General features: G+C 46.3%; 1 protein-coding gene across 3 annotated transcripts in view; it reads left to right on the top strand.

Annotated features, from left to right (window-relative positions):
* The window catches only part of LOC101079109 (copine-9), a 107,998-nt gene that overhangs the window by 2,367 nt on the left and 82,851 nt on the right, over window positions 1-22,780 (top strand). For all 3 annotated transcript variants that reach the window (XR_003885839.1, XM_029825997.1, XM_029825998.1), the window contains exons 2-4: window positions 7,419-7,459; window positions 16,875-16,921; window positions 17,073-17,176. Coding sequence is in view for 2 of the 3 variants with exons in the window: in XM_029825997.1 (XP_029681857.1) it covers window positions 7,419-7,459; window positions 16,875-16,921; window positions 17,073-17,176 (192 nt within the window). In the remaining variant the exon portion in view is untranslated. The remainder of the gene's footprint in view (window positions 1-7,418; window positions 7,460-16,874; window positions 16,922-17,072; window positions 17,177-22,780) is intronic.

The following is a 22,780-nucleotide window of genomic DNA, read 5'->3' as shown; positions in this document are numbered from 1 at the left end:
TAGCTGAGTGATGCTTCAAATCTATGACAGAGAAATGCAAACTACAGGTTTGAACATTGAGAGCCAGATGCTGGTGGTCTTGGCTCAATAAAAATGGCAACAATTGTTGTTTATTTGGTCATTCTCAAACAGCTTCACACTTCATTGCACCGAAAAGACGAAAAAAGTACAAACCAGATCATTTGGTGCACCAACACCAAATGAGGCGGGAAGAAGAAGATGAGGTCATCCAAGAAGAAGGACTGGATTGGTTCAGGGCATGTCCCTCCGGTAGGAGACCCCCGGGAAGACCCAGGACACGTTGGAGAGACTATGTCTCTCGACCGGTCTGGGAACGCCTGGGGATCCCTCCGGATGAGCTAGAAGAAGTAGCTGGGGAGAGGGAAGTCTGGGCTTCTCTCCTTAGGCTGCTGCCCCCGCGACCCGACCCCGGATAAGCGGTAGAGAATAGATGGATGGATGGATGGATGTTAGTTGAACTGTTCTAGAAGCAGACTGTTCCAAGAAATACATTCCTATAATAACCTGGTGCTAAAGGGATTAAAACTGACAGTCATCCTGTTCAATCCTCTCACGTCACCAGAATTAGTTGGGCTAGGTGGCTACACCTTCATCATCATCATCATCATCATCATCATCATCATCATCATCATCATCTTTATATCTTTATCCTGGTTGTTGGTTCAATCCCAGGCCCCTGCATCCCCCAATTACAGGGAACATTAGTGAGTCCTTATTTCTTCTTCTGCTATCAGCAAACATCAGTTGTGTGTGCAGAATGAGTAAACATTCAGTATAGTTGTATCATGTAGCCATGTCTATAGACCCCTGTCAGCTGTTTTGGAGTCTGATTAAAGTAGTTCTGGAGCTTCTCCATTGTATGTCCTTGTTCCCCTGGCCTGAAGGCTGAAATGTGAACAGGCCATGTTGGTGGGGGTTAGGGGTCCTTGAGGCTAGAATCTCTGCAGGGAGGGCAGTGCAGTCCTCGTGGTCTTCTCAGCATCCTTCACCTCTGCATGCATCTGTGGTCTGCAGCAGTAGTGTTTCTCTACCACTCAGGGATGCTTCCAACATAGCAGCTTTAGAAGTTGGCAGTCCGATCCTCGGTTATGGAAATTGGCTTTTGGAACATGGGACGTCACCTCTCTGGCGGGGAAAGAGCTGGAGCTTGTGGGGGAGGTTGAGTGCTACTGACTAGATATGGTCGGCCTCACCTCCACACATAGCGTCGGCTCAGGAACTCAAGTCCTTGAGGGGGGTTGGACACTCAGGGAGTTGCTCAGGGTAAGAGACGGAGAGCGGGGGTGGGCTTTTTGCTTGCCCCCAGACTCTCTAGTTTGACGTTGGGGTTCTCGCGGTCGAGCGCAAGGGTTGCTTCCCTGCGCCTTCGGGTCAGGGAACGGGTTCTGACAGTTGTTGTTGTTTGTGTATGCACCGAATAATAGTTCAGAGTACCCGCCATTTTTGGAGGATCTAGGACGGACGCTGGACAGTGTCCCAACTGGGGACTCCATCGTGCTGCTGGGAGACTTCAACGCTCACGTGGGCAACGACAGTGTGACCTGGAAAGGCGTGATTGGGAGGAACGGTCTGCCCGATCAGAACCAAAGTGGTGTTCAGTTATTGGACTTCTGTGCTAGTCGCAGTTTGGGCATAACTAACACTATGTTCGAACATAAGGTTGTTCATCGGTGCTCTTGGCACCATGACGGCCTGGGCCGTAGGGCAATGATTGACTTTATAGTCGTGTCAGCTGATCTGCGACCATATGTTTTGGACACTCGGGTGAAGAGAGGAGCAGAGCTGTCAACTGATCACTACCTGGTGGTGAGTTGGATCAGGTGGGGGGGAGAGCCACCGCGCGGAGCTGGCAGGCCCAAATGCTTAGTGAGGGTCTGTTGGGAACGGGTGGAGGAACCCGTCAGGCTGGTCTTCAACTCCCACCTCCGACAGAGCTTGGATCGTGTTCCAGGGGCGGTAGGGGACATTGAGTCAAAATGGGCCATATTCCACTCCGCCATTGTCGAGGCAGCTGTCGCGAGCTGTGGCTGCAAGGCTGGTGCTGGTCGTGGCAGTAATCCCCGTACCCGATGATGGACACCAGAGGTGAGGGGAGCCATCAGGCTGAAGAAAGAGGCCTACAGGTCATGGCTGGTCTTTGGGTCTCTGGAAGCAGCTGACCGGTACAGGTTGGCTAAGCGGGTTGCGGCCGCGACAGTCGTGGAAGCAAAAACTCGGGCATGGGAGGAATTCGGTGAGGCTATGGAGGAAGACTTTCGGTTTGCCAGAAGATTCTGGCAAACTGTCCGGCGCCTTAGGGGCGGCAGGCGGCAACTCGCCCACACCGTGTTAGGTGTGCGTGGGGAACTGCTGACGTCTCCTGGGGCAATTATCTGGCGGTGGAAGGAATACTTCCAGGAGCTCCTCAATCCTACCAACACGTATCCTCAAGGTGGAACAGAGTCGGATGACCAGGAGGTGGACCATCCAATTTCCGGAGCGGGAGTTGCCGAGGTAGTGAAATAGCTGCCTGGGGGCGGAGCTCCGGGAGCGGATGAGATCCGCCTGGGGTATCTGGATGTTGTAGGGCTGTCCTGTTGACACGCCTCTGCAACATTGCGTGGACATCGAGGGCAGTGCCCTTGGACTGGCAGACCGGGGTGGTGGTCCCGATTTTTAAGAGTGGGGACCAGAGGGTGTATTCCAACTATAGGAGGATCACACTCCTTAGCCTCCCTGGGAAAGTATATGCCAGGGTGCTGGAAAAGAGGATTAGACTGATAGTTGAACCTCTGATCGAGGAGGAACAAATGATGGTTTCGCCCCGGCCCATGGATCAGCTCTTTACCCTTGCTGGGGTGCTTGAGGAGAGTTGGGAGTTTGCCCAACCAGTCCACATGTGCTTTGTGGACTTGAAAAAGGCTTATGACCGGGTCCCAAGGAGCATTCTGTGGGGGGTGCTCCGGGAGTATGGGGTGGAAGGTCCCTTGTTAAGGGCCGTCCAGTCCCTGTACCAAAGGAGCAGGAGCTTGGTCCGGATAGCCGGTTGTAAGTCGGACTCGTTCCCAGTGAGGGTTGGACTCTGCCAGGGCTGCCCTTTGTGACCGATTCTGTTCATAATTTCTATGGACAGAATTTCTAGGCACAGCCGGGGAGTGGAGGGTGTCGAGTTCGGTGGGCGGAAGATCTCGTTGCTGCTTTTTGCGGATGACGTGGTTCTTCTGGCGCCATCGAACAGGTACCTCCAACAAATGCTGGGACGGTTCGCAACGGAGTGTGAAGCGGCAGGGATGCAGATCAGCACCTCCAAGTCAGAGTCCATGGTCCTCGCTTGGAAAAAGGTAGAGTGCCTTCTCCGGGTTGGGGAGGAGATCCTGGTGGAGGAGTTTAAGTATCTCGGGATCTTGTTCACGAGTGAGGGTAGGATGGAACGTGAGATCGACAGGCGGATCAGAGCGGTGTCAGCAGTGATGCGGGCGCTCAACCGATCCGTCGTGGTGAAGAAGGAGCTGAGCCGGAAGGCAAAGCTCTCGATCTACTGGTCAGTCTCAGTCCCAGTCCTCACCTATGGCCATCAACCTTGAATGATGACCGAAAGAACGAGATCGCGGATACAAGCGGCTGAAATGAGTTTCGTCCGCAGGGTGGCCAGGCTCAGCCTTAGAGATACGGTGAGAAGCTCGGACATCCGGGAGGAGCTCGGAGTAGAACCGCTGCTTCTCCGCATCGAGAGGAGTCAGTTGGGGTGGCTCGGGCATCTGGCTAGGATGCTCCGGACATGTCCCACCGGGAGGCGGCCTCATGGCCGGCCCAGGACTAGGTGGAGAGATTATATCTCTCGCCTGGCTTGGGAGCGACTGGGGGTCTCCCCGGAGGAGCTGATGGAAGTGGCTGGGGAGAGGGCTGTCTGGGCATCCCTCCTGAAGCTGCTGCCCCCGTGACCCGGATCCGGATAAGCGGGAGAAAACGGAACGGAACGGTCTGAGGTCTGCCAGTCAGAAAATCTTGGAGTCAGTCACAACCAGTGGTGTGGAGGCCAAGTGTGGGGTTTGCTCATGTTGAAAGCTAGGCTGGCATCAACAAGCCATCAACACCCACTGAATCATGTGGATGGAGGACATGCACAAGGTGCAAAGCCATCATCAAATTTGTTGTTTATATGCAGTGGCAGCAGCGTGAAAACGTGGAAATGATTTAATGACTGTGGTTGTCACTTGGCATGCAATTTTCAGACCTGTCCACCTTTGTAAATGTTCAGACATATTGATCCCGCTGGCCGGTGATTGGTGGCATTCGTAGGTCATGACATCCATCCATCCATCCATCCATCCATCCATCCATCCATCCATCCATCCATCAATCAATCAATCAATCAATCAATCAATCAATCAATCAATCAATCAATCAATCAATCAATCAATCAATCAATCAATCAATCAATTTTTATGTATAGCGTCTTTTACAATCAAAATTGTTTCTAATTGCTTTCCAGAATCCCAGGGCCTAACCCCAAACAAGCAATAGTGGCAAGGAAAAACTCCCCTTTAACAGGAAGAAACCTTGAGTAGGACCAGGCTCATGTAGGGGGACCCTCCTACTGATGGCCGGCTGGGTAGAGAGAGAGGAGAAGGGGGAGGACAGGTAGAGGAGATAATAGGTAGGAGAGGTAGAGGAGAGAATAGGCATAGATCATACAATACACTACATACATACATGTATACAATGCATACAGAAATAGATTATAATAAGTAAAGTAAGGTGCAAGTTCAGTGGGTCAGCGGAGTCTGAGGTCAGTATGCAGCTCTGAAGGCGGCGATACCTGTAGATGAATACAGAAGGGGGGGAGAAGCAGAAAAACTACACAAGAAATAACATCACTAGTCTACTTGGTGGAGAGGAGAGGAGAGGAGAGGAGAGGAGAGGAGAGGAGAGGAGAGGAGAGGAGAGGAGAGGAGAGGAGGAGAGGAGAGGAGAGGAGACCATTTCCCAGTGGGGTGACAGAGGCCTGTCAGTTGATCATATTTCTGATCTGGTTTCACTAGCTCCTCCAGGTAGGATGGAGCTAGGCCTCTGAAAACCTTGTAGGTCAGAAGAAGGATTTTAAAAATGTTTCTAAATTTAACGGGCAGCCAATGAAGAGACGCCAATACAGGAGTAATGTGATCTCTTTTGTCAATACCTGTCAGAACTCTAGCTGCAGCATTTTGGATCACCTGGAGGCTTCTTAAAGAGTTGTTTGGACACCCTGATAATAAATAATTACAATAGTCCAGCCTGGAAGTAACAAATGCATGGACTAACTTTTCAGCATCATGCCGCGTCAGTAGTTTCCTGATCCTTGTGATGTTCCTCAGGTGAAAAAAGGCACTTCTAGAGACTATTTTGATGTGTGAGTAAAAGGACAAATTTTGATCAAAAGTTACTCCAAGATTCTTCACAGAGAGACTAGATGCGAGGGAGATACCATCTAGAGTGATAATGTGATCTCATCTATCCCTTATAGGTTCAGGACCAAACACCATGACCTCAATTTTTCCTGAATTAAGGAGAAGGAAATTTGAAGACATCCAAGACTTTATGTCTTTAAGACAGGACTGAGGCTTCACTAACTTCTCTGTCTCCTCTGGTTTCATGGATAAATATAGCTGAGTGTCATCAGCATAACAATGAAAATGTATCCCATGCTGCCGAATAATGTTCCCTAAGGGAAGCATGTACAATGTGAAGAGGATTGGTCCAAGTACAGAACCTTGAGGAACTCCATGGCTAACCCTACTGTATGAGGAGGGAACACCATGGACATGAGCAAACTGGTATCTATCAGATAAGTATGATCTAAACCAGTCTATTGCTGTCCCTTTAATCCCAACCACATGTTCCAGTCTCTGTAACAGGATGCTGTGATCAACTGTATCAAAAGCAGCACTGAGGTCCAGCAGAACCAGCACAGAAACCAGTCCATGATCTGAAGCTATAAGACGATCATTAGTAACTTTAAGAAGTGCTGTTTCTGTGCTGTGATGAGCTCTAAAGCCTGACTGAAACATCTCAAACAGACTGTTTCTCTGCAGGTGCTCCAGTAACTGAGTCACGACAACCTTCTCAAGAATTTTAGAGATAAAAGGAAGGTTGGATATCGGCCTATAATTTGCGAGTACGTCCGGATCCAGTGATGGTTTTTTAAGCAACGGCTTAATCACTGCAACCTTGTAGGACCGGGGTCACTAAAGAACAATTGATCTGGTCCAGGATAGCGCTGCCTATCATTGGTAAAACATCCTTCAACAGGTGTGTTGGGATGGGATCTAAAAGATATGTTGCATAGTTATTGTACTTGTCCGCATGTCTGAACGACCTACTGGCGCATTTGCCCTCACACTAGCCAAAACCCACACTTTAGGGGTAAGCCGAGCCTTAGCATCTTGATAAGCTAACATGCTGATGATGTTGTGAAGTGTTGTCTGTGGTGGTAGCTCACGTGAGGCTGTACACAGCAACCAAAATCAGAGGGGCTGAATTTCAGCAGTAAAATCTCTAAACAGGGCTCAGAAAGCATCTGTTCACCTCCACATGAGGCAAATCCCCTCAGTCCCTCTCAGTCTCCCTAGGCCCCCTTATTCTCCCTATTTCCCCTCAATCCCCCTAGTCCCCTTCAACCCCCTAGTCTTAGTGGAGGTATAGCCTGGTTGCCTCAATGTATATAGGAACTCTGTAACTAAAGTCCGCTTTCTTGAAATCATCATCGATTTGCCTTATTCTCATCATTATTGTTCTTGGTCTTCTCATCATTTTCTTCCTTCTCTCCATCATTTTACTGCTCTTTGTCATGATCAGCATCATGTTCAACCCCCTCCTCAAACAGAGCCAGGTTTGTAATGGCCATGTCCAGGCGCCATCTTTGGGCAGCGCTTCCTGTATTCCTGAAGAGAAGAACTAAAACAAATATATCACATGACTGGTCTGAACGTGCTCCAAACACGTAGATAAAGATCATTAGTGTTGCCAGGGTAACCCACTGTTACCCATGTGTGAACTCCGTCAGCACATGTATGATTACACATGCGCACTTGAACATGCACTTTGTCTAAGCAATAATGTTTGAACAATGAAATTAATGATATGTTATATGATGGCATTTCCACCAATCACATGGCTGCTAAACTGCTAGCTTAGTAAAGGTGGACAAGAGACTCGTTTCCCTCCTCTTCAACATGTGTGGGCAGTCTGGACAGCTTTATTTGTGTGCAGCAGAAAAATGTTAAGTTAATTTCAACTGTGATGCTAAATCTGAATGTCTCTGCCAAGCGAGGGACACAGCAAAAATTCCAACAAACTATATCTGTCCACCAGAGGCTGCTAAAACTCACTGGCGTTTTGACAGTGTGACCAGCCTAACGTCACCGTTTGTTGTATTACAGAAACCTGCTGGACATGGACACCTTTTCCAAGTCAGATCCAGGTAACAGCAACAATTTCCTTCATCACACAACTTGACAACATTAACAACTGATAACTCATCAATACAGTAGTACACCACGTTCATGTCTCTATGATGATCCAAACTAACGCAATAAAACTGGTCGTGCAACAGAATCATTCTCATTCCAGTAAATAGCTGCATTCACACAGCCCCACGGTGTGTCTCTGGAGGGTTACAGACATGCTCATTTGTATCTGAGTTCTACAGTATATTGCAGTGAAGAGGCTTCCACAATGTATCAATCTACGTTGATTTCTCCAACCAGGAAATGCACACAAAATCCGGTACCGTATTTTCGCGACCATAAGGCGCACTGTATTAAAGGTGCAGTCTCAGTTACGGATGCTATTTCTGTATTTAACACATACATAAGGCGCATCGTATTTTTACGCGCATGCTAAAACATACAGTAAAAAATGACAACGGCAGTAAAACAGTGAGTTTCGACACATTTATTGAACAAAATATTCATTCTTCTGCCACAAAACCAACAAAGTTTTCATCTTCTGTATCTGAATTAAACAGCTGCACTATTTCTATGTCCAACATCCCGAGTTCCTCTTCATCATCTGAGTCTCGCCGACCAGTTCTGCTTCAACGTTGATGCCGGCTTTTGCGAAAGCTCTTACAATACATGAAGACGGTATCATAGCCCGTGCGTCTGCAATCCACCCGCATATGGTGGCATAACTTGCCCGCCGCTGTGCTGAGCACGCATGGAATCACATACAAGCAGGGACGGTGAAGTGTGAAAAAAGCCACCTGCCTCCTAACGCTCTTTCATTTTTTCTTCATCCATCCAGCCCTTTTGATTAGCCTTGACTACAACTCCGGCAGGAAAGGCTTCTTTCAGCAACGTCTTTCTCATGAAAATCACCATAGGTGGCAATTTCTGTCCATTTCCGTAGCAGCTGAGTACCATGGTGAATGACGACTTCTCGTGCCCCATCGTGCGTATCACCACCATGCTGGTCCCTTTTTTCTCCACTGTGTGGGTCAAAGGGTTGTCAGAAGTCAGCGGGATCTCATCCATGTTGGTGATGTGGCTGGGCGCGATGTTTTTGCCAGTTATCTTGTCGCAGCAGTAGGTGCTGAAGATGACCGCCCTCTCCTGGTAATCTGCGGACAGCCGCTGCGCCACAGTTGTCCTCGCCTGTATGGAGAGATGCTGCCTCCTCATAAAGCAAAAACACCAAGACAGACCTCCTTGGAAGTGCTCAATGTCCATTTTTTCAGGTGGAGCATTTACCGTAGTGCACCCACCAAAGGTACACAGCAGATTTTGGAACTCTGTCCACACACAAGGCGCACCGAATTATAAGGCGCACTGTCGATTTTTGAGAAAATCTCAGTGTTTTAAGTGCGCCTTATAGTGCGGAAAATACGGTAAATTAAAAAATGTGACACCATCCAGAGCAGAGTTGTAGTCTTACACACCTCTCTGCTGCTTCCTTAGAACCATCATCTGCCAACAATAACATATTTAACACCATAGAGGTAGTCTCTGTTCCACGGTTAAAAGTTCACCAAGCACAGAGCAGGTGAGCGGTCAATCACCATAATTAATACTAAAGCACAAGTTGAAGAAACTAATATCACAATTAAGTGTGGACTGTTAAATATTAGATCTCTTTTGTGTAAATCCCTGTTAGTACACGACCTGATAGCGGATAATCACATTGATTTATTTTGTCTTACTGAGACCTTCAGGAGGAGGAGTATGTGAGCTTAAATGAATCTACTCCTCCTACCCATCTTAATTATCATATTCCTCGTGTTACTGGTTGAGGAGGGGGAGTGGCAGCAATCTATCACTCCAAGTTATTAATTAATCCCAGACCAAAACATGGCTTCAGTTCATTTGAAAGTCTGACTCTTGGCATCACTCATCTGAACTGGAAGGCAGAAAAGCCACTTCTGTTTGTAGTTGTGTATCGGCCCCCTGCTGGTCCACATTCAGAGTTCCTGTCTGAGTTCTCTGATTTCTTATCTGACTTGGTCCTCAGAACGGACAAAGTCATTATCATTGGAGACTTTAATATCCATATAGACGTTATAAATGACAGCTTTAGAAATGGCTTCATTTCATTACTTGAGTCAGTTGGTTTCCTCCAGCAGATAAACCAACCAACTCATAGCTTTAACCACACCCTAGATCTAGTTCTGACTTATGGTGTTGAGGTAGAACATGTGTCAGTGTTCCCTCAGAACCCAGTCCTGTCAGACCATTCTTTGATCACTTTTACATTTATGATTAAGGATTCTTCTATCCTCAGAACAAAGTCTTACTATAGCAGATGTCTTTCAGATAATGCTGTAGCTAAGTTTAAGGAAGTGATCCCTGTGCTAATCCCAGGACCACCGTGTGTTTCCCCAGGGATAAATCATTATAATCTTAGCCCTGCTGAGGTTGACTCTATTGCTGAAGGTGCAGCAACCTCACTGAGAATCACGCTTGATTCTGTTGCCCCCCTGAAAAAGAAAATAGTAAATCAGAGGAGGTGTGCCCCTTGGTATAATTCACATATCATGACCCTCAAGCAGAAAGTGCGAAGACTAGAAAGGAAGTGGCATTCTTGTAAAATAGACAGTTATCATGTAGCCTGGAAAGACTGTCTATTAGTCTACAAAAAGGCCCTTCGCAAGGCTAGAACAGCTTACTTTTCTTCTTTAATTGAGGAAAATAAGAACAACCCCAGGTTTCTTTTCAGCACTGTGGCCAAATTAACTAAGAGTAACAGTGTTTTAGATCCATGTATACCTTCTTCCCTTAGTGGTGAAGACTTCATGAGCTTCTTCACTGATAAAGTTCTAGCTATCAGAGAAAAAGCTAACCAGGCCATCCCAACATCTGGACCATCACCAGATGTGCTGACTGTGGGAACATACAGGTTCTCCAACGAGCCCTTAAGCTCCTTCAGCCCTATATATTCTTCTGAGGCGTCATCGCTAATTCAGAAATCCAAGACCACCACATGTCTTTTAGATCCCATCCCAACACACCTGTTGAAGGATGTTTTACCATTGATAGGCGGTTCTATCCTGGACCAGATCAATGGTTCTTTAGTGTCAGGTTACGTACCCCGGTCCTACAAGGTGGCACTGATTAAGCCGTTGCTTAAAAAACCATCACTGGATCCTGATGTCTTAGCAAATTATAGGCCAATATCCAACCTTCCTTTTATCTCTAAAGTTCTTGAGAAGGTGGTGGTGACTCAGTTACTGGAGCACCTGCAGAGGAAAAGCCTGTTTGAGATGTTTCAGTCAGGCTTTAGAGCTCATCACAGCACAGAAACAGCACTTCTTAAAGTTACTAATGATCTTCTCATAGCTTCAGATCATGGACTGGTCTCTATTGTTGGAATCTTTGCTGTGTCCCTCGCTTGGCAGAGACATTCAGATTTAGCATCACAGTTGAAATTAACTTAACATTTTTCTGCTGCACACAAATAAAGCTGTCCAGACTGCCCACACATGTTGAAGAGGAGGGAAACGAGTCTCTTGTCCACCTTTACTAAGCTAGCAGTTTAGCAGCCATGTGATTGGTGGAAATGCCATCATATAACATATCATTAATTTCATTGTTCAAACATTATTGCTTAGACAAAGTGCATGTTCAAGTGCGCATGTGTAATCATACATGTGCTGAGGGAGTTCACACATGGGTAACAGTGGGTTACCCTGGCAACACTAATGATCTTTATCTACGTGTTTGGAGCACGTTCAGACCAGTCATGTGATATATTTGTTTTAGTTCTTCTCTTCAGGAATACAGGAAGCGCTGCCCAAAGATGGTGCCTGGACATGGCCATTACAAACCTGGCTCTGTTTGAGGAGGGGGTTGAACATGATGCTGATCATGACAAAGAGCAGTAAAATGATGGAGAGAAGGAAGAAAATGATGAGAAGACCAAGAACAATAATGATGAGAATAAGGCAAATCGATGATGATTTCAAGAAAGCGGACTTTAGTTACAGAGTTCCTATATACATTGAGGCAACCAGGCTATACCTCCACTAAGACTAGGGGGTTGAAGGGGACTAGGGGGATTGAGGGGAAATAGGGAGAATAACGGGACCTAGGGAGACTGAGAGGGACTGAGGGGATTTGCCTCATGTGGAGGTGAACAGATGCTTTCTGAGCCCTGTTTAGAGATTTTACTGCTGAAATTCAGCCCCTCTGATTTTGGTTGCTGTGTACAGCCTCACGTGAGCTACCACCACAGACAACACTTCACAACATCATCAGCATGTTAGCTTATCAAGATGCTAAGGCTCGGCTTACCCCTAAAGTGTGGGTTTTGGCTAGTGTGAGGGCAAATGCGCCAGTAGGTCGTTCAGACATGCGGACAAGTACAATAACTATGCAACATATCTTTTAGATCCCATCCCAACACACCTGTTGAAGGATGTTTTACCAATGATAGGCAGCGCTATCCTGGACCAGATCAATTGTTCTTTAGTGACCCCGGTCCTACAAGGTTGCAGTGATTAAGCCGTTGCTTAAAAAACCATCACTGGATCCGGACGTACTCGCAAATTATAGGCCGATATCCAACCTTCCTTTTATCTCTAAAATTCTTGAGAAGGTTGTCGTGACTCAGTTACTGGAGCACCTGCAGAGAAACAGTCTGTTTGAGATGTTTCAGTCAGGCTTTAGAGCTCATCACAGCACAGAAACAGCACTTCTTAAAGTTACTAATGATCGTCTTATAGCTTCAGATCATGGACTGGTTTCTGTGCTGGTTCTGCTGGACCTCAGTGCTGCTTTTGATACAGTTGATCACAGCATCCTGTTACAGAGACTGGAACATGTGGTTGGGATTAAAGGGACAGCAATAGACTGGTTTAGATCATACTTATCTGATAGATACCAGTTTGCTCATGTCCATGGTGTTCCCTCCTCATACAGTAGGGTTAGCCATGGAGTTCCTCAAGGTTCTGTACTTGGACCAATCCTCTTCACATTGTACATGCTTCCCTTAGGGAACATTATTCGGCAGCATGGGATAAATTTTCATTGTTATGCTGATGACACTCAGCTATATTTATCCATGAAACCAGAGGAGACAGAGAAGTTAGTGAAGCCTCAGTCCTGTCTTAAAGACATAAAGTCTTGGATGTCTTCAAATTTCCTTCTCCTTAATTCAGGAAAAATTGAGGTCATGGTGTTTGGTCCTGAACCTATAAGGGATAGATGAGATCACATTATCACTCTAGATGGTATCTCCCTCGCATCTAGTCTCTCTGTGAAGAATCTTGGAGTAACTTTTGATCAAAATTTGTCCTTTTACTCACACATCAAAATAGTCTCTAGAAGTGCCTTTTTTCACCTGAGGAACATCACAAAGATCAGGAAGCTGCTGACGCGGCATGATGCTGAAAAGTTAGTCCATGCATTTGTTACTTCCAGGTTGGACTACTGTAATTCTTTATTATCAGGGTGTCCAAACAACTCTTTAAGAAGCCTCCAGTTGATCCAAAATGCTGCAGCCAGAGTTCTGACAGGTATTGACAAAAGAGATCACATAACTCCTGTAATGGGGTCGCTTCATTGGCTGCCCGTTAAATTTAGAATAATTTTTAAAACCCTTCTTTTGACCTACAAGGTCCTCAGAGGCCTAGCTCCATCCTACCTGGAGGAGCTAGTGATACCTTATCAGCCCAATAGACCGCTCCGCTCTCAGAATGCAGATCTACTTGTGGTTCCCAGAGTCTTTAGGAGTAGAATGGGGGGCCGAGCATTTAGCTACCAGGCCCCCCTGCTATGGAACCAGCTCCCTGTCCAGGTATGGGAGGCTGACTCCATCGCTACTTTTAAGATCAAACTTAAAACCTACCTCTTTGAAAAAGCTTATTGTTACTAATTCTGTAGTTCCAGTTACTATCATAGACAGACAGATTATCATACTTAGGGGGTCGTCTAATCGTTAGGTCACATCTTAGTTATGCTGTTATAGGCCAAGGCTGCCGGAGTCCAGAAACATGATCACCTGACAGGCCTCTGTCACCCCACTGGGTCATGGTTTCCTCTCCTCTCCTCTCCTTTCCTCTCCTTTCCTCCTCCTCATCAAGCAGACTAGTTATGCTGATTCTTGTGTAGTTTTTCTGCCCCCCCTCCCCTCTCTATTTATTTACAGGTATCGCCGCCTTCGGAGCTGCATAATGACCTCCGGCCCCGCTGAAGAGATTGTATATCGTCTTTTTGTGTGTGTTTCTGTGCTCTGTGCCTGTCCTCTCCCTCTCCTCTCCTCTCCTCTCCCTTCCTCTCCTCTTTCCCCTCCTCCTCCTTCTCCTTCTCCTCTCCTCTCCTCTCCTCTCCTCTCCTCTCCTCTCCTCTCCTCTCCTCTCCTCTCCTCTCCTCTACCTCCCCTTCACTCTACTTCTCCTCTTCTCTTCTCTCCTCTCCTCTCCTCTCCTCTCCTCTCCTCTCCTCTCCTCTCCTCTCCTCTCCTCTCCTACCTATTCTATCCTTTACCTGTCCTCCCCCTTCTTCTCTCTCTTTACCCAGCCGGCCATCAGCAGGAGGGTCCCCCTACATGAGCCTGGTCCTGCTCAAGGTTTCTTCCTGTTAAAGGGGAGTTTTTCCTTGCCACTGTTGCTTGTCTGGGGTTAGGCCCTGGGATTCTGGAAAGCGCCTTGAAACAATTTTGATTGTATAAGACGCTATATAAATAAAGATTGATTTGATTTGATTTGATTTGATTTGATTTGACCATCTAGGATATGGAAAAACAGACCGTCAACTCTTAGTTTTTAAAATCATCAGATCCTCTTACACACCTTGTAAAAGTGAGGTTCCGAGGAAAGACGGACGGGGAGAAATGGATGAGTAGTCATAATTCTTGCAGGGTTTCCTGATCTAGATCTGCAGGGCGGCACTTTAGAAACACATCGAGTGGGTTCAGGGAGGCAACTAATCCAAATTCACGGTGCTGTGGAGCATCAACACCCAAAGTGGACAGACGACAAGTAACTTCGATCAGTACATTTCTCTCCCCACCAGACTGGACCTTGGTCTATAGTTGTTCCCTTCTTGACTCCTCTGATGACAGTAACATCCTACTTATCATGACTTACAAACAACTCCTAAAAAGAGAGAAAATGAGCACCAGGGAAGTTCAACTATGGACTGGAATTGCTGATGAGTAACTAAAGAATGCACTAAATGCACAAATTGGAATGATTTTGATGAGCTAATGGAGGTGATATCATCCTACATCGTATATTTACATGAGAATGGCATGTTTATTAGGTCTTAGATGTAGCTTATCAACACTTTGATATGAGGAACGGGCAGGTACCTTAATGGTCCATCTCCACAGGGAGCATTGAATGAACCAAACACAGGTTTTATGTGTTTGTTGTATTCCTGAGAATAACTGGAGCGGTTGACTGGACCAGATGTGGCGTTGACCAGCCCTTTAGTGCACAGCAATGGCCCAAATGCCTAACTGCTCGCACCTCCTGTACAATGGACGATAACTCGTGATCGAGTGCAGTACGTTATTTGTTTCTTCTGCTAGCAACTTATTGTCAAAAGAATTTTTCATCATCAGCCTTTACGGTATCACGTGATATCACGTGATGTATATTACTATATAAATGTGTAAAAAAAAAAATCAATCAACCTTCACTGCCCCCCCCCCCCACTTCAAATTGTTCTCCGGAATCGTCTGTTCCTCACCAGGCGACAGGATCTCAGTAAAAGAATATTTTAATGAGTGTGTGGTTTCAGACACAGCATTTGTTTAAATACTGCTATCTGCATCTGTCGTTAGTTTTGAAATGTTTCTTAGTAAATCTCCCTAAATGCATTGCTCACCACAAGGACGCAATTTATGGAACATTTCAGTAAACCAGGTCTTTGTCCAGGTCCAGGTTATTGTCTGCACTACATGGCTGGCTTTTCCACCATCTTCTTGTAGTTTGTCTTAGTGTATTTGCCAAGGAAATCAACCACGGAGGCATCATCCATAAATCAACATCAATAAAGTGAAAACAAGGGGCACATTCTTGGGGCTCATGTATTGAGCAAGATTTTAACTGCCTGCTCTCATGTGAAGGTGGAAAATTCCACTCATCTGCCATGCCCCTCCTCCACACCCATCTGATCAGTCTTCATCATTTTCTCCTGTTGCTTGCTCTTAGGCCTATTTAAGCCACTGCTGTGCATTCATGCCTTGCCAGATTGTTATCGCTCCATGCTATGACTCTCCAGTACTTTGTTTGATTTACGGGTTTTGACCCTGCCTTCCTTGGACTTCTCTTCTCTGTCAATGCCCTGGTAAACCTGACAACCTTCTGTCCCCATTCAAGAGTTTTTGCCTTGTTTATTTGGACTTTGCCCTCCTGTGGTTGTGCTGTTTTTTGCATACCACAGAGGTTTGTGATATGGTGTGCTGTTACCCACAAGCATTTAATAAAGCTGTTTATTAAAACTGCGCTGGAACTGCTGTGTTGCAAGTGGATCCCACCACACCCATGTCAAAGATACTGGACAATGTCTGGCTGCCGTCAAGTTTATTTAGCCTAAAATCACCTCAGAGCACTCGGGAAACTGGATCAGGAAAAACTTTGAAAAAGCCCTTTTAGGGGAAAAGATAAAACTCGAAGGAGAGCCAGAGATGAGGGATCCCTCTCCCAGAGATGGACAGACATGCAGTGGATGCCACATATACAGTATATGTTCAGTAGAATTAGCAATACTGCCTGTGATCTGTGGCAATGGCCAGTTTTAGGGGGACAAGCGTATAGCTAGATTAACCGGTTCCCAGTCTAAACTCAGGTTTGCGTATTAATTGTCCTGTGAACCACTGCTGGTGTTCACTGCCACTGACCAGGGTGTCTCTTCCGTTACCACATGTCCAGTACAAGCTGGTTCTGTGTCGTAGGACCTTCTCGGATGAGGATGATTTCTCCTCAGCACACAACCATTTTCCAGTTCAACCTTGTAGGATCTTGTACCCAGTGAAGTCATTACTCTGGCTTTCTTCCAGGTTGTGTTCAGTTCACAGGCTTTTAGGGAATTAGGTTAGGGTTAGGCTATCTTGATGCTATCTCAGTCCTGCTGTTGCATTTGTCACAAACTCTCTGATTGATATTAGCATTGCCGTCCTCCTGCTCAGTAGTCTTTTGACTTGAGCCATCTCCCTGCTTCCTTATACCACAGCATTGTCATTTTGTGTCAGTGCCGCTCCAAGTACAGTATCGCTTGCACAACATTGCAGGGTTAGCTCCTCCTCTGGGCCATAGTACTATAGATCATTTTCATTTTCAGTCTTTGGAATGTATTTTTCCATAGTTTCTCCTTATGCGTTAGTTGTCTCAAGATTTCTCAGTAATCTGAGTGTTAGGGTGTAAATCCTGTTTTTGTTTTTGCTTTGTCTTTCAGTGGTGGTGTTGTATGTGCAAGGCCTTGGGACCAAAGAGTGGAGAGAGGTGAGTCCTGATTTAGAAACTAACTCATCCATGTGTTTGTCAAAGGTACCGACACGCATTAGTTGTGTTTCTGTGGTGCTGGTTGAGAGCTTCGTTCACTGAGCGGAGCAGCATCATTAAAAACGCCTGTTCTCTCTCTGCATTTCTCCAGTTCGGTCGGACAGAAGTCATTGACAACACACTGAACCCTGACTTTGTCAGGAAGTTTGTGCTCGATTTCTTCTTTGAAGAGAAGCAGAACCTTCGTTTTGATGTGTAAGTGCGAACATTTTTTACTTCAATTGTGAACCCACGAGTCAGTTCAACATTTGATTCAGTATCAATGTGGCTGGATTTGATTCATCAACTGTAGATGGAGACAACACAGGAGGCATCACATCACCCAAAGTGCGTTCAAACCACACCTTCCTACCGAACCCTGAGAATTCATCCATCCATCCATCCATCCATCCATCCATCCATCCATCCATCCAGCCAGCCAGCCAGCCAGCCAGCCAGCCAGCCAGCCAGCCAGCCAGCCAGCCATCCTACGCCGCTTATCCGGGGTCGGGTAGCGGGGGCAGCAGCCTAAGCAGAGAGGCCCATACTCTGCCCAGCTATGTCTTCCAGCTCGTCTGGGGGAATCCCTAGCCATTTCCTGACCAGTCGAGAGACATAGTCTCTCCAACGTGTTTTGGGTCTTCCTGGGGGCCTCCTACCGGAGGGATATGCCCTGAACACATCACCAGGGTGGCGTCCAGGGGGCATCCTTACTAGATGCCCAAGCCACCTCATCTGGTTCCTCTCAATGCGGCAGAGCGTGGCTCTACTCTGAGCTCCTCCCGGATGGCAGAGCTTCTCACCCTATCTCTAAGGGAGAGCCCAGCCACCCCACGGAGGAAGCTCATTTCGTGATCTTGTTCTTTCTGTCATTACCCAAAGCTCATGGCCATAGGTGAAAGTAGGAACGAAGATCAACCGGTAAATAGAGAGCTTCGCTTTTTGGCTCAGTCAATCTCCTGCTCCATTCTTCCTTCACTCGTGAACAAGACCCCGAGGTACTTGAACTCCTCCACTTGGGGCAGGATCTCCTCCTTGATCCGGAGAAGGCACTACACCTTTTTCCGACTGAGAACCATGGCCTCGGATTTGGAGGTGCTGATTTTCATCCCAGCCGCTTCACATGCGGCGGCGAACCGATCCAGTGATAGTTGGAGGTCATGTCATGACGGTCATGACGCCAACAGGACCACATCATCTGCAAAGAGCAGAGACCCGATCCTGAGGTCACCAAACCGGATCCCCTCAACACCACGACTGCGCCTAGAAATTCTGTCCATAAAAGTTATGAACAGAATTGGTGACAAAGGATAGCCCTGGCGGAGACCAACCCTCACTGGAAATGGGTTGGACTTACTGCCAGCAATGTGGACCAAACTCTGACACCAATCGTACATGGAGCGGACGGCCCATATCAGGAGGCCCGGCACCCCATACTCTCGGGGGACCCCCCATGGGACCCCCCAAAGGACACGAATGCCTTCTCCAAGTCCATAAAACACATGTGGACTGGTTGGGCAAACTCCCGCGCACCCTTGTCGCCCAGGACGAACACCACATTGCTCCCCTGAATCTGAGGTTCGACTATCCAGCGGACCCCTGAATAGACCTTACCAGGGAGGCTGAGGAGTGTGATCCCCCTAGTTTGAATTATTTATTTAGCACACATGCATATAAAATCACAAAAAAATAGAATAAAATGACAAACAAGTAAAATATGTTTTCATGATCATACAAAACAATAAAAAAAGAGGTGCAGAGTTGAGGCAAGAGACCCGTAAGGGCCTGTTCGAGGCCTCTACTCACAAAAACTGCAATACAACAAGATTATCAAGAAAAGAAATGAAAAGAAAGAAAGATAAAGACCATAATAATAACAACTAGAAAGCACTCGGAGAGCACAGACCTCCACCAAGCGCAACAATTCCTGGCATATTGTGATTTCCACCATAAATATTAGTCCCACATATACTTTGACTACATATTTAGATTCCTTGACCATAAAAACATACCGTTAGCCACTGGAATCATAACAATATATGTCTTAGTTCAATAGTTATTCACGAAAAAAAATTCACGCTTTGAAACAATTTTACTTTGTCCGGCGCGAGCGCCTCAGTGGCGGCTACGAGGCACTCCTTCACGAACTCTCCTTCGGCGTGAGGTTTCAGCTTCGTGGCTATTAATTCACTCACCACAAAACTTGCACGCGTAATATTCTCTCTGTCGGTACATGGTCGTGTGAAAGCTGCTTTTTGAGCCTCCAAACTCCGACGAAGAGCGTTAATTTTATCCAAACTCATCTGTCCTTTCAACTCGTCGAGTTTAGCGTGTTTCGCTATGCATTTTTCGTCCGTGTCAATCAGTCCAGCCCACTACGTACATCACATGCTGTGTTCACTGACCCTGACCTTGACTCGGACATAACATAATCGTCTGTTTTATCTCAGAAAACGGGAAAATATTTCCTCTTGTTACGAAAGAAATTTCAGGATACGAAAGGCAAAAATACGCTACCGCTGCTACTCGCAGCTCGCGGAGTTTAGCGAACGGTCCCACTGTATGTATGTAAGTGCACATATAAAATATAAAAATCTTATTGCGTTGCGGGCCGGTAGAAATGGTCTCGTAGGCCCTATACGGCCTGGAGGCCGGGGGTTCCCCACCCCTGCTCTAAGGACTCCAAAAAGGGTGGATACGCTGAACTGCTGTTTGGGCCATAGGCACAAACAACAGTCATGATCCGTCCCCCCACCTGAAGGCGAAGGGAGGCTACCCTCTCATTCACCAGGGTGAACTCCAATATACAGGCACTGAGCCGGAGAGCAACGAGGATTGCCACCCCTGCCCGTCGCCTCTCACCATTGGCAATTCCAGAGTGGTAGAGAGACCAACCCCTCTTGAGAAGACTAATTGAGGTGAGGCTAACTATTTCTAGTTGGAACTTCTCAGCCTTGCACACCAGCTCAGGCTCCTTTCCCATCAGATAGGTGACATTCCACGTCCCTAGAGCTAGTTTCTGCAGCCAAGGATCAGACCGCCAAGGTCCCTGCCTTCGGCTGCCACCTAACACACAATGCATCAGACCCCCTTGGTACCTCCTGCAGGTGGTGAGCCCACGGGAAGGGGGTCCCATGTTGCCTCTTCGGGCTGTGCCCGGCCGGACTCCATGGGCAGAGGTCCGGCCACCAGGCACTCGCCAACGTGCCCTGCCCCCAGGCCTGGCTCCAGGAGGGGGCTCTGGTGACCCGCGTCTGGGCAACTGGGACCAATAATCTTTCTCATCATTAGGGGGTCCTGGGCTACGCTTTGTCTGATCCCTCACCTAGGACCTGTTTGCCATGGGTGGCCCTACCAGGGGCATAAAGCCCCAGACAACAGAGTTCCTAGGATCATTGGGACACGCAAACCCCTCCACCACGATAAGGTGATAGCCCAGGAGGGGACCCTGAGAATCCAATTCACATAAAAAGCAGCTTTACTGAAGGCACCTGAGGGTGTTTCCAAGAATGATAAAGCATGTAAAGAGCTTCATGTATCATCACTGCTGAGTACAAGGAACATCATCCTTGAACACCAGAGCCAGACTGAGGTTTGCCAGAAATCTATTCTTTGGTCAGATGACACTTAACTGGTACTGTTTGTGCACATGGATGTTACTCATGTTCGATGAGCAGCCTTTGACCCTAAGACCACAGGTCATGTGAACAGGGTGGTGGAATCACCATTCTATGGGGCTGGTTTGGAGACTCAACAGGAGCCTTGTGCTATCATGAAGGTGGTAAATTTGCAAATTATATATCAAAATTGGCTCTTAAATTATTCCCGAAAATATTTCGAATGACATCAAAACCAAGAAGGGCTCCACCTCTCTGGCCCTTTTCATGCAACCATTTTGGCACTGTAGCACAGTAGCCTACATTGATGTTTGTGTGTCCCTCCAATGATGGGCGCCCAACTTATGGCCAAGCACGGCTTCCTGTGTCTTGGCTATCAGGCCTGCAAACCCCCCCATCAGTTCACTTCTGATCTGTGACCAATGAGCTAACTCAGGTAATAAGATACATAATCCAGCTCATCTCAGTGGCTGATGATAGGTGTCAACAGGTCTCAGACCAGGTTGCCACCTTAATCTGAAAATACGGACTCGTCACTAAAAGTTGCCTCTATTTTTGTCCTTTGAGCAGGGGAAATCCCCAATTTGGGTGACTTCTATAATAATGAATTGGGGCAGTTTTGATGCTGCTCCACCTGTCTGGAACCAGTTTCTCATTGAACAATGAAGCACTGTTATGTTGCTGCAGCACTGCTGCTTCCAGAATACAGATCTCTTGACTAATAGAAAGAACTGTTGGCGTTGCTAAGATACTGCCGCTCTACTTTCAAACAAGTGCAATGGCAAAAACAGCCAAGCCGTCACAGAATGGCAAAAAAGATTTTTGATACCATAATAAATGTCCATATGTTCATTTCCCTTGATATGGTGGGTTTAATTCGATATGTGATCCTAGAAACACATCACAAGCTCCTGGGCTTTTATTTTGTTCTTCCTGTCACTGGCAGTGTAACTTTGCATATTTGCTAAATATTTTGTTTAACCAAAGATATTTAGATTTAGGATTTAGATTTAATATTTAGATTTACCATTTGAATTTAGTTTTAATATTTAATATATTTCTAAGATGACAGTTTGTTCCTAAAATATCCTAAAAAGTGACTTTGAAAATCACACATCGCAAAAACATAGCTGTTTTTTAGCCTGAGCTGCTGAGCTCTTCCTCTCTTCTTTTTTCTTTCAGATAGGTCTTCCTGAGGAGTCCAGGTTTTAACATTTATGACCATTAACCAAACAACTTTCTATGCTCACTAAAATTAACATATCACTAAGAGCTGTAAAAATAGCCAGACACAGTGAACTTCTTTAGCAGTCGGCTTCAAACATTTAAAAAAAAGATATGTAGCATTGTAGAACTCCAAGTGGCCAACAACAGCAATATCAACACACACACGTGCATGCACACACACACATTTAACACACACACAGTTACATGCACAGATGGATGACTGATTAGTGACAATAAAACAGGATTAAAAGCAGAATAGTTGAAGAGCTAAAATTTTACTGAAAATCTATCAAAATACATTAACATGAATCCAGATCAGCATGAACCAGTATGAAAATGATGTTTTTGGGTCTTTTCGCTTTCAGAATGAGAAGTGATTTTTCTTTGAATAGCCTATACTAGCGATGGGACCGTTGGCTAGGTAAATTAGCATAGAGGATAAACTGTTCATTTGAATTTTACATAACCTTTGTAGCTCTGATTGATGCTGAAGGTGCTACCTTATTAGCAGAGCATAGTGGTCCACTGATCTTCAGCTGATGAATGAAAACTTCTGTTTGGCTGTTTCATCACAGCAGAACCTTATTTTTTAAGCCTTCCTTCTTACTGGGAATCCAGAAATTATCCACCTTCTGTCTATTTACCAATCTGATTTGGAATGTTGGTTCTATTTTAGGTTCTAGTTGAACCCCAGAATCACTTGTTCATATTAGAAAAGCTCCTGAAATGTCTATTCTTGTGTCTGTACAATCTTATTTCTACCCTCAGAATCAACAGAAAAGTTAGAAAGAGTGGAATGTGGTCGCAAGGGTGGCCAAGATATGGATCATTCCCCATCCCAGGAGGCCTACGGGCTACCTCTGATGAGGTCATGACAGGGGATCCCAATGAAAGAGTGCACCCTTAAGTGGAGGACATCAATTATTAACATCAGCTCCTCCACAGGTTATTTTTAGTGCACATGTGGAGCCATGTG

Source organism: Takifugu rubripes, chromosome 19, assembly GCF_901000725.2.
Source record: "Takifugu rubripes chromosome 19, fTakRub1.2, whole genome shotgun sequence".
In the NCBI taxonomy this organism is placed as follows: Eukaryota; Metazoa; Chordata; class Actinopteri; order Tetraodontiformes; family Tetraodontidae; genus Takifugu; species Takifugu rubripes.
This window is presented reverse-complemented; position numbering and strand designations above follow the sequence as displayed.